The sequence below is a fragment of the Cornus florida genome, unplaced genomic scaffold (assembly GCF_030987335.1).
Source record: "Cornus florida cultivar Cherokee Brave unplaced genomic scaffold, ASM3098733v1 CherokeeBrave_3.0.0_Hap2_Chr06, whole genome shotgun sequence".
In the NCBI taxonomy this organism is placed as follows: Eukaryota; Viridiplantae; Streptophyta; class Magnoliopsida; order Cornales; family Cornaceae; genus Cornus; species Cornus florida.
The window spans coordinates 84,411,186-84,422,326 of NW_026775576.1; the positions used below are offsets into that span (position 1 = coordinate 84,411,186).

The following is an 11,141-nucleotide window of genomic DNA, read 5'->3' on the forward strand; positions in this document are numbered from 1 at the left end:
AAAATCAACAACCGACCAAAATATAATTTTCACATAATATTGTAATGGGTCTCACCAGTACCGTGTCAAAAATATAATTTCTGCATAATAATTTGTTTGTAGGAACACAATATACTTTTTCATGCACCAACGAAAGTAATGGAAATCAGTTTCATTTCAATTTTTTGTTTGAGCCACATCTCTTCTTACAAAAGTCAATATTCAATCTAAGATGGTGATGTTCATGGGTCACTCTAGCCCATTTAGCTTTCTCAAGGCCCAGTCTCTTTTGTTTCCTTTGCTTCTTAGTTCTATATATATTTTGAGTCGCAGATCAGGTCAACTATGAAAAATTTGACATGGGATTGATTCATTTTTTCAGTCCATCATTTCTTGAGAAAAATTGCTTAGATGTGTCTGTTTAAAGATGTGTTATTGATTCTAAAGATGTGTTATTGCTACTGCGGGTATGGTATACACACCAAGTCATATAATTTTTCTAAACGAGTACTACTCTTACTTTTCGTGTATACTTCTTCTTCTCATAATGTGAGAGTTAGATTTTACCCTTTTTGCTGTTGCATTCGCTCCCGCTCTTTATGACATATATGAGTCCATCTCAACTGTCTTGAAACCCAGACTCTCCTGGGTGTCAACTTTAGTTTATGTTAATGTGAAAAGCTTTTTTTTCCCTGCTCTTTAGTGGTCTTTCGTCATAACATATTTGCCTTATTTTTATTGATATATTGGTCCTTTGTATTTTTCATATAAAAAAGAAAAGAACCAAATATTACACATTAAATTAAAGAAAAAGTAAATGCTCCAATATATTTAAGATAATTCAATGATACAAGTTGGCCCTAATTAGGTTTTTCATCAACCTTGGGGATTAAATCTGCAAACACTGTAATATATATATATATATATATATATATATATATTCAAATGGCCTTGATATCAATACAAGGGTTCCCATAAATGCCCTTGTTTTCAAGGTAACTAATAAATCTCAAACCTCCTAAATATATTTAGGCCTAAGCGGGTACTAATTAGCACCACAGCAATAGGTAGGCACTTCCCTGAGTCTCTCCCAAACCTACTCACCCCAATACCACCACGTACTTCAAATGTAACCCTAATCTTGGAAACTTAAAATTGACCACCATTGAATGTTTGTCCAAACTGCCAATTAGAAGGCACCACGTTGTTGCTTGTCACGGTCCTTCCATCACTGGTGGTGACTTGGAAGGAGAGGCTCTGGCCATTGAGATAGGAATTGCTTTGCCAATTTTGCCCCCAGTTTCTTGACATGGGTTGCCACCCTGTTTTGGAACCCTTGATTGACACTGAATGGACATCCCCTGCACCCCCAACATTGGTGACCAACACCAAGTTGAAGTAAGAGTGGCCATTGATTGTGAACCTTATTCCTCCTTTTTTCACACACGGCACCCTGTCCAAACCAACACAAAAAACTTAGTGAAAAAGGTTCAATTAAGTGCAATTATACTAGCAAAAACACGTGCCAAAATATTAGGGCTTGCTTGCTTTCATTCCGAGATTGAAAAAAAGAAAACTCAGACAAAAATCTGTTCAGTTTACGGTCTTTGAGTACAACTGAACAAGAAGATACAAAAGAAATTGAAGTACAAATTGTAGGGCGTATCAACGGAAAAGAAATTGCGCGTGTCGAATGGGTCAGTTTTCAATTGTCTTTTTATAGTTATCTGATATAAGTTTTTAAAAACTGTTTTTGGAAAATGTACTGAACCAAGCAAGTCCTAAATGATTTTTCAAGACAATTTGAGGGTTTTGAGAGATGATCTTACCTTTGGAAAGCTACGGGGACGATTCCGGCTCGATATTGGGCGATTTGGAGGAAAGCAGGCTCTGCCAAGTCAAAGTGTTGGAGGGGAGGATTGCACCAACCACCATTGTCATTAGACAAACTAGGGTTAGGGGGGCAGAAGTTTGTGGCGGTGACAGTGATGGTTCCGGGGAGGCACCATTTGGGATCATCGTTGCATTTGATCTCGTAGCAGGCACCACAGGTCAAGCCATTGTTGAATAGAGCAGTGCTGAGTGCTGCAGTGCTGGTTCCATAGCCCTGCCCATACAAGTTGCCATATCCACAAGCACCCCCTGCAATAACAATATCACATAAATATAAGAAAATATCAAAGTAACCCAAACTTAGCATACCAACAACATACACACATGATATACACTTATTCAAAGAACTATTTCTAATTATAAAGGTTTTTTTTGGTAAATTATTTTTTACTGAATTTCATAATAGTAAAGTGTTTTTGGTGGGAGCCTAAATTCAATAATGTAAAAAGTGAAGACGGGACTACATGTAACAGCTTTTTGCTTAAATAATTGCATGTGATTCATGTAATCCCGGACAATGTAGTCCGGACTATGTAATAATTTTTTATTATTGTTGCTCAAGCATGCACTATGACTCTTCTAGCCTAAATTGAACTTACCCATTGTGCCAGAGGCATCACCACCACCATAAAAAGTAGCATGGGCACCTTGCCAGCCTCCATAGTCACCGTAAGCGCTGCGAAAGCATACGTTGAAGAGAGAGAATAGAAGAGCACCAATAGAGAATGCTGGAATGGCCATTGATGAGTGTGTGTGTGTGTGTGAGAGAGAGAGAGAGAGAGATTGTGAGTAAGAATGAAGAATGAGGGTTTATTTATAAAGGAAATGGAGGATAAGGTGAGTATTGGTATAGTAGAAAGTGACAAGTTAGCAATGCTCAGAATTGAGAAATTTCAGGGCCAACCTCAAATCACTGAGTCATATACGTCAGGTCTATAGAAGGATCAAAGTGCACATGCAGTTGTTCCAATTGAACTACCAACTGCTAAGGTCACAGGCCCCACCTGCACATGCATCTCTCAACCGTCTTCTCCCAATTCCTTAGGATATATATATATATATATATATATATATGCTTTCTCACATCAAACTTTTTCTTCTATGTAATTTGATAAGACCACAAATGTTATTTTCAAACTTTGTTATCCGAATTTTTTTTAAAGTATTTTGGTATTTTAATACTTGCTATGTAACCCTAAATTCTATACTAGCATAGTAGGGACGGTGGTTAATTATTTTAAATTCTATAATTTTGTTTTGTATTTTATCATGGTGAAATTTTAGCAACTTTATAAACTCTAATATTGTGTGAATCACATAAATATGTGAATTCTTACATGTATTGTTGTAGTCTTTCTTCGTTAATTTCTGAAACATAATTTGCCTAAGATTGTGCAACGAGTTACATGTGTACCTAACATATTGTGTGTGAACGCCTTGACTTTGTAAGCTTCCATTTAATTGGAATCTGCATAGTATATATTTGTGGAATGTGAAAACAATTAGCAATTTTCAAATTAAGAGCTCAAAATAGAGTCAAAAAGTTATGTAAGTCCGTTGTCGACTATCAAATTAAGAAGGAAAAAAAAAAAAAATTCACTCCACACATTATCAGTAACTGACACATTCTATTTTTAGCACACGTGGTTGGTCAGTGAAATAATCAAAGGTACGTGCAACAATGGTTAATTTTATAATGAATAATTGAAATTTTAAATTATTATTATTATTATTATTACAATATTTTCGAGAATTCACAAAAAGTTGACATACATTTATAATATTGTTCCTAACATGTCTCCAACACTTGTCAGTCGTCACCCTTTTAGAGAGGAATTATCATATCATGTGAATTAATATGGATTAATTTTTAAATAATAAAATAATAATAATCAGAAGAATAAATTAATATAACAACTTACAATTGACATATTTGGTGGAACTAGAAGGGTTTAATCAAAAAGATTGGGCGGATTTGATTACGGTCCTACCATGTTAAGAGCACATGCATAGCCCGGACATGGCGGTCCATTGTATTCATGTAACGTAATTATCCTAATCTTTGGAGGCATCAATATTTATTTATAAGCAGAAAAGGAAGCACATATATAGATAAAGAAATATTTGTCAAAAAAACGGAAAATGTGATTTACTTGCGGAAACAAAAAGAACAATTTGGGTTGCATTTTCTTAACCCAATTTCAAAACAGAGATGGGATATATATATATATATATATATATAGTGTGTGTGTGTGTGTGTATGTGTATATATAATTCTCTTACCAAATCTTGTGTAATAATTTGTCTCTTCTATGTGAGAATATTGTGGAGGTTGGAGCTGAGGATTTACTTTAACCAATCAAGACTAATAAACAATCACTATGGTCTCTCCTATGATTAAGGCATGATTTGGTTGTTTTAATACTCAGTCAAAAATAATGGCATAATTATTTAGAATATACTCACCGAGTCAATATGAAAAAAATTGTCCATACTTTTCGCTTTGACATACACACACAGGCACACACAGACATATATTTGAATTTTGCTATATGATATAAAAAACCATTTAGAATTTGACGGTTGAATAACTTCGATCGTTTTGATGTGAGTGGAAGTGACGGTTTGAATTGTCCTAGACTTTGTAATGTATAAAGTACATGCATATGTTAGATTAAAATAAAATCTCTTGGCCAACGGGCCAGTGGCCTAACGGTATCAGCCTCTTACTTTCCAAAGGGAGATCCGGGGTTTGAATTTCAAAAGAGACATGTGTGTGAGTATCAACTAAGAAAAAAAATAAAAAATAAAAAATAAATAAAATCTGTTGGCACTTTATTTCAACAATTAGGTTGAAATCAGCACTCATTGAGGCTAACATGTTCCAATGTAATATGAACACAATTTGTGAAAAGTTGACCAGAATGATAGGGAAGAAAGGTTCATGCAAATTGTCACGTGTGTGTGTGTGAGAGAGTTTTAATAGTTTTAACAAGAATTAGCAATTTGAAGAACAAATTAATTGTGTGAGGTTGAAGGTCCAAAGCAATCACTATGGTCCCTAGACAAATTAATGTCGAGATGACATCAGAAAAGGGCATGAATTAGGGTCATTTTATCCACATGGTTGTTAGTTAGGAGGAAATAGGAGTGCCCTTCACAAGGGATTGTCTGTTAGCTAGTTGCAATGGAGAGACCATGACCCTAACCTAATTAACATGGAATGGTCCCTAGGTATGCAAGATTGGTACCGAATGGTTACTGTCTAATGGGTAGTTAATAACATGGTTATACTTATACATAGCAGCCATAGACAGCTCCACATGAGCTTCCAAGGAGGAGCAGCGACTTCTACGTCTTCCATGTGCCATTTCGGTGGTGGTCTGCGGTGGTAGGCCACCCTGCAGGGTCCCTGAAAATGTTGCTTTTTCTTTATGCACAGAGAAAATTTTCATAGTCATATATTTTCTAGGAAAATTACAGGGTTTCAGATTTCTCTAGTGGTCATCGGTTTGATTTTTACCGTTGATCAGCAATACAAAAGGGTAGCCAGAAATTTGAAGGAACACAACCATTGACCAACCAGTAATTTTTACCATGGTAGTAAACTTTTGGTGTTATGCTGTGAAAATCAGGAAACATTCACACACCAAGTATTGGTCTTTTACCCTTTAACCACTCGCTACTTGCATAGAACTAGCATAAAATTGTCACGTCGGGGAAAAAAAAAAAAAAAAAAAAAAAAAAATTCCTCTTAAAATGGATACTTCAATAGACCAGTAAAATTTGATCATTAATATTCCAATTTTAATTCACAACAAGAAGCAAACAACATAAACAAAGGAGGTAGTAGGTAAAGCTGTGTGCGTGTGTAAGAGAGAGAGAGAGAGAGAGAGCATTAAACAAATAATGATGAAGAAACAAACTTACCAAGAAATTTTGATGAAGAGAAGAAGCTTTAAGTTCACACATTGAAATAAGTAAGTTAAACAGAACTCATCTCCCAATAAGAGAGAGAGTTTAATTTATAAAAAAATAAATAAAGTATGAAGGAGAAGCGTGGCATGAGAACATACAGTCCCAGTTCAGTGGGAGCAACCTTTCATTCCCATAAATGATCACATCATAAGAAATGATACAGAAAAATAAAATAAAATCAACACAAGGCCTATTGAATCTCCAATCAATAGAATTAAATTTGAACAAATGGTAATTCTGGATGCTAAATTAGGTGTCAGTCTATGAACAATTTTTAACAAATAGGGTGGCGCCAGGGGCTGATCAGCGAAGTTCGAATCAAAATGTACTGCTACTTTCACTGGCAGAAATGGGGGAAGCTTCGGACTTCACAAAGTGAGAGCCTCTGCCGCTGATATCAAGCCCTTGCATACGACCAAGCGGATCCTGCTGCAACATCTCTGCGAGGGACAGTGAGTGGGCTGCTGCAAACATAGGCTGCTGGTGGGTTGACATGTTTGACTGGAACTGATGAAACTCTGGCATTTGCATGTTCTGGAAGTCACTGATCCCTGGTTGTGCCTGACGTGCGAAAAAGGAAGACTGGATATATGGAACATTATGCATTCCAAAATTGTATATATCTGATGCAGATGCTAATTCTCCAGTGGCAAATTTGAGCCTTTCTACTTCATGCTTCAGTGCTTCATTCAGAGCTGTGTTCCCGAAACAAAAATCATATAGAAAATTACCTAGTTAATAATTCTACTTGGTGGAAGATAAAATATTTTTTGATATTCAGAGCTAAAAATTTGTATAAGTTGTTATTGATGCAACCATAAATTTGTCATTCTCCATCCATCCTAACTTTCTAGTAGTGGCATGAGTGAGCTAAATTGATGCGTGGATACAAAAACAACAATATAAGACCATATCTGAATGATCCAAAATGAGTATCAAATTTCACATCATTATCAAAAAGGTTTTTGTGTATCTTAGACAAAGAATAAATGGAGGGTGAGAGAGAGACGGGAGAGATGTAATATTTTGATAATATCCATGTTGCCAAATAGAGCAGATATTGCACTGTTTCCATGGAAGAAGAGAATACCTGATATGCCTACTAAACATGTTCAGGAAAGATACATGACACATAGAGGATACTAAACATAGTATGAAAATAGTTCTTCAAACCAGGTTTGCTGGATACATACCATCACGTAACTGAGCTTGTTGTTCCATAGCTTGTAACCGAAGCTTAAGCTCAGCATTTTCTGTATTAAGACCTGTTGTATCCCTCTGTGAAATAATAGAATAATGTCATTAGCTTTTAGGAAAAAAATTAATAAATAAAATAATAAATGATAGAGGAAAGAAAAAAGAAATTTAAAAAGAATGGAAATTCTATAACATGAGAAGCTCCTAAAGCCAAACTTATAAAAAAACGTGAAGAGACGTAGAGGTGACGCCATAAGTGAAATAAAGGTAGGCAATCAAGGCCTGCTTTACAGGAATAACAAAAAGTGGGAAAAAGATTTGATTGAAGGTATGAATACTAAATTGAAGGAAAAGGAGAAAAACGAGGGGGTCAGGGTGAGAGGAGGCACCAAAGAGGAGTGCAATGCATGGATGCATTACGTGTAGAATGGAAAAGGAAATGAATTACACATCAACATAATATTCATCTCCCAAAAATTCTACAAAAGAATATTAAGAGAAAACATCCTTCCCTAAAAGCCACAAAAAGTGGGATGGGGGTGGGGGTGCGCGGAAGCACAAATTTAAATCACTTGAATGGCCCCATATTGCACTTTCAAATTAGGCACCATTAAGGAAACAACAGCACTTACCTCCCACTATCCCTCACAAGCCACTCTCAAAAAAAACTCTACCACTGCTCCGAGCCAATGTTACGTGAAACATCTGTATTCGGGAAGGGAACAGAAATCTGGTAGACCACGTACCATAAATGCAGTACAACTGGGGTATATATGATATAATTGAAATAATCTAGATGCAAAAATGGTTTTCTTTCATATGTGAAAAATGGGAACTAGTATTACCCATGCCATTGTGGAAATTTATTACATTTGATAGTTACATGTAAATGCACTAATGTTATGTGTGGGAGCACCGAATCGTGTCTTGGATTTATGTTTATTCAAAATTTGAACTGAATTTCCTCCAATTCCGATTCCAAGACGCCGATTCGGTTTTCCTAAACGCAACATAAGTACATCCTATTTATGCTGAATCCTGAATTTCCTATGGTTATGTATTTCTTTTCGAAAATTTAAAAGAAAAAATGCAAAGAAATATTTTAGATTATGAAATTTAGTGTTATGTGGAACAAAAAGTGTTCCATGCTGTGGAATGTGCACTCCAAAACAGGGATTAGAGAATTCTGTTTGCTATGATTTGAGCATAACCCAATGAACTCCAGGTAACTAGAAAAGAAGGGACTCTTATTTCCAAACTTCCTGACAATAAATCAGTAGATGATTCACTGTCCAACACTCCCTTACACATGCAAGACCAACTAGGGAGGACTTAACTTTAAACACCAAGTTATCAAATGGCTAAGATCTTCTTTAAGGTTGAGAAGGAAAAAGTTACAAAGAGATTAAATTACGGTAACAAAAGAAGGAACCGTTGTGAACCATTTTTTATTTGCTTAACAGCAAATAGAAACAGGGTAAGGTTCAAGAGTGGGCACAAGCAGAAAAATTAACCTTTCTCCGTAACCAAGGTGATTGCCTCATGAAATAGCTTGCCAAGTGATTAAAACAAAATATTTTTGTTTCAGTGAGGATTTGAAAAATCAACCAGCATGATAAAGGAATTAAAGAGATGGAATTATGACAACCCAGATTCATATGTATTTATGCAAATGAATCCAAATGCATTTCTATGAAAAACTTAAACATATAACTAAAATCATAAAGCAACCCAAATTTGTACCCCAAGAATCACCTGGAACAGTGTAAGTTGCGCAGAAAGAGTGGTTGCTTCAGTTTGAAGGGTCTGAACTTTTCTCTCAAGTTCTGATATATAGCGCGCCTTCCTCTCTTTTGAACGAGCTGCAGACTGTCGATTGGCCAGAATCCTGTATATTAAATTTAAAATGTCAGATAATATGGAAAGTACAAAACTCCAAACACTTATTATGGGTCACAAGGGTTTAAGTTACTTGCATTAAATGAGGAAACTTCCAACTACAACAAAGAAGTGGGCATGAGAATTTTCTCATCCAGATACTAGCATGCTTAAAAAACAAAATTAATAACAATCCAAGAGTAGATAATGTTGTACACCTAAAGGATTTATTTATTTTTATTTTTCTAAAAACACATTTTAGTGAAAAGAATTAGGCCAGACAAAATAGAGTTTGATAATCAATGTATGATTGTATAATGGGACATCGACCTTAGAAAATTAGATTTCACATGATCATCAGTCAAAACTCAAAAGCATGCTCATCTCACAAATGAGACCATGTGATAGGCATAACATATACTGCCTGCACAGCTGAATAGTCACACAAGTTCAATTTTCCAATTTAACAAAATATAAAAGATAAAAGAGAATTAAAAACAACGGGGTATGGTTGTAAACAGTTCAATACCAACCCAAAAAGGTCATCTAATTCAAGGGCAGAGCCTGTTATAAATTCATTATGCTTAGATGAACAATCTGCTTGCACAAAAGCACAAGTCTTACTGCACGGAAGCTGGTGATGCATTTGCCAAATCTTATTTCACAAAAGCTGAATCTACCAAGATCCCTGATTTAACTGATCTGACGCTGGTCATTCAATATTTTGTAGCAAACAACCTAGATTGAAGGGAACAATCACTTGGTGTATCTTTAGAACATTTTCTACTCATTGCACAAGTAGTTTAGATTCACTTATGACATAACTGAACCTCTTGACCAAGTTTAAGGAGATTATTGATGCAATAGAGAAGTGACAGTCTTGAAGCTTAGCCCCGAAGTCCTATAGGATCGAGATGGCGCAAATGATCCCAAACCCTACTAACTTCATTGTGGTTAATAAACCTAGATGCTGATGAAAGTAACACAAAACTCAGTTCATACACCACCTAAACTATTAGTACAGAACTCACACAATGGAACAGCAATTAAGTTGACCATAAAGCATCAAAATACAAAGAGTTACTTGCAAATCAAATGAGACTCTTTCACCCAGATTCCTGAATGTGGGCTATGGTAAAATGAAGTAGAAAAGTTTTTTAGAGCTTCTCTGCAACTACAAATTTCCCTTTCTAATATTCTTTGTTTCTAAATAATAATTGAACCAGACATGTCTAATCCACTCACACTATGAACATGAAAAATCAGTCAACGAACAACATTGACTGCCATGAACTTATTAAGCTCATCATCATCAATTACTTCAAATAAACAATAGGAATACATATAGTACCATATGTATGTTAAAAGTAAGTATAGTAGAAATTAGAAGTAGTACCTCTTAGCTCGCTTGGGATCATTTGTCCACAACTCAGCAAGCTTATCAGGAGCCATTGCTTTCTTGGCTTCTATACTCTCACTAAAAAAAGTAGATCCATCAACAGAATTGCTGTGTCGATGCCTAGGCCTCGCAACATTTTCACCTTCAACGGCCTCAGCCTCCGCTCCTCCACCTCCGCCTCCGCCACCGCCCGCATTGTCGATCCGGCCGTCTAATATGCTGGATCCAAGCTTCTCAATGTCCATGTAAGTGCAGAAGAGATCGTCCTCCGATCCGATCTCATCGAAACTCCCAGACGGCGCATCGAAGGGGTCGGAGACGAGATCTAGGTCGTTCGGCAGCCGGAAGTTCACCTCCGAGTGGGCTCGCCGGTGGTGAGCCGGCCTGAATGAGCCGGAACGGTCTGCGAACGACGTCGTTGTCTCTGCTGATGGCTTCTGGTGAGCATTCTGGGAGCTAGGGTTAGGGTTTGAATTTGATGGATCTTGCATTTCGATGGTCACTATAACTATATATGTCTGTCTTAGGTGTGTTCTTCGTTATCTCTGTTCTCTTTCATCAGCATGTTGAGAGAGAGAGAAAGAGATGTTCAGTTTCGGACAGTGATGATAGAATCGAGAAGACTAGTCTTAAAAGGGTGTTTATGTAATTCACTCCGAGTTTTCATGTCCCTGTTGAAACTTGATTCAGAAAATTAAGGAAATACCAAATTTAAGATCGTAATCAAATCAAATTAGTTTTAATTATACACTTAAATTATTGCATTTTAAGTATGAAAAATCATGAATAGATCGCATCATCTTGCTCGTATTAAAAT

At 36.1% G+C, this 11,141-nt stretch overlaps 2 protein-coding genes across 2 annotated transcripts; both read right to left on the reverse strand.

Annotated features, from left to right (window-relative positions):
• Positions 1-781: 781 nt before the first annotated feature.
• LOC132312471 (expansin-A8-like) lies at positions 782-2,656 on the reverse strand. The gene is made up of 3 exons (XM_059810852.1): positions 2,472-2,656; positions 1,809-2,121; positions 782-1,432 (listed from the first exon to the last, which is right to left on the reverse strand). Exons 1-3 carry the CDS (start codon positions 2,611-2,613, stop codon positions 1,129-1,131), a joined length of 759 nt encoding a protein of 252 aa, XP_059666835.1. The 5' UTR covers positions 2,614-2,656; the 3' UTR covers positions 782-1,128.
• A 3,197-nt stretch (positions 2,657-5,853) lies between these two features.
• Positions 5,854-10,941, reverse strand: LOC132312472 (transcription factor RF2b-like). Its single transcript, XM_059810853.1, has 4 exons — positions 10,322-10,941; positions 8,803-8,935; positions 7,044-7,128; positions 5,854-6,545 (listed from the first exon to the last, which is right to left on the reverse strand). Exons 1-4 carry the CDS (start codon positions 10,813-10,815, stop codon positions 6,169-6,171), a joined length of 1,089 nt encoding a protein of 362 aa, XP_059666836.1. The 5' UTR covers positions 10,816-10,941; the 3' UTR covers positions 5,854-6,168.
• Between the last annotated feature and the right edge of the window lie 200 nt (positions 10,942-11,141).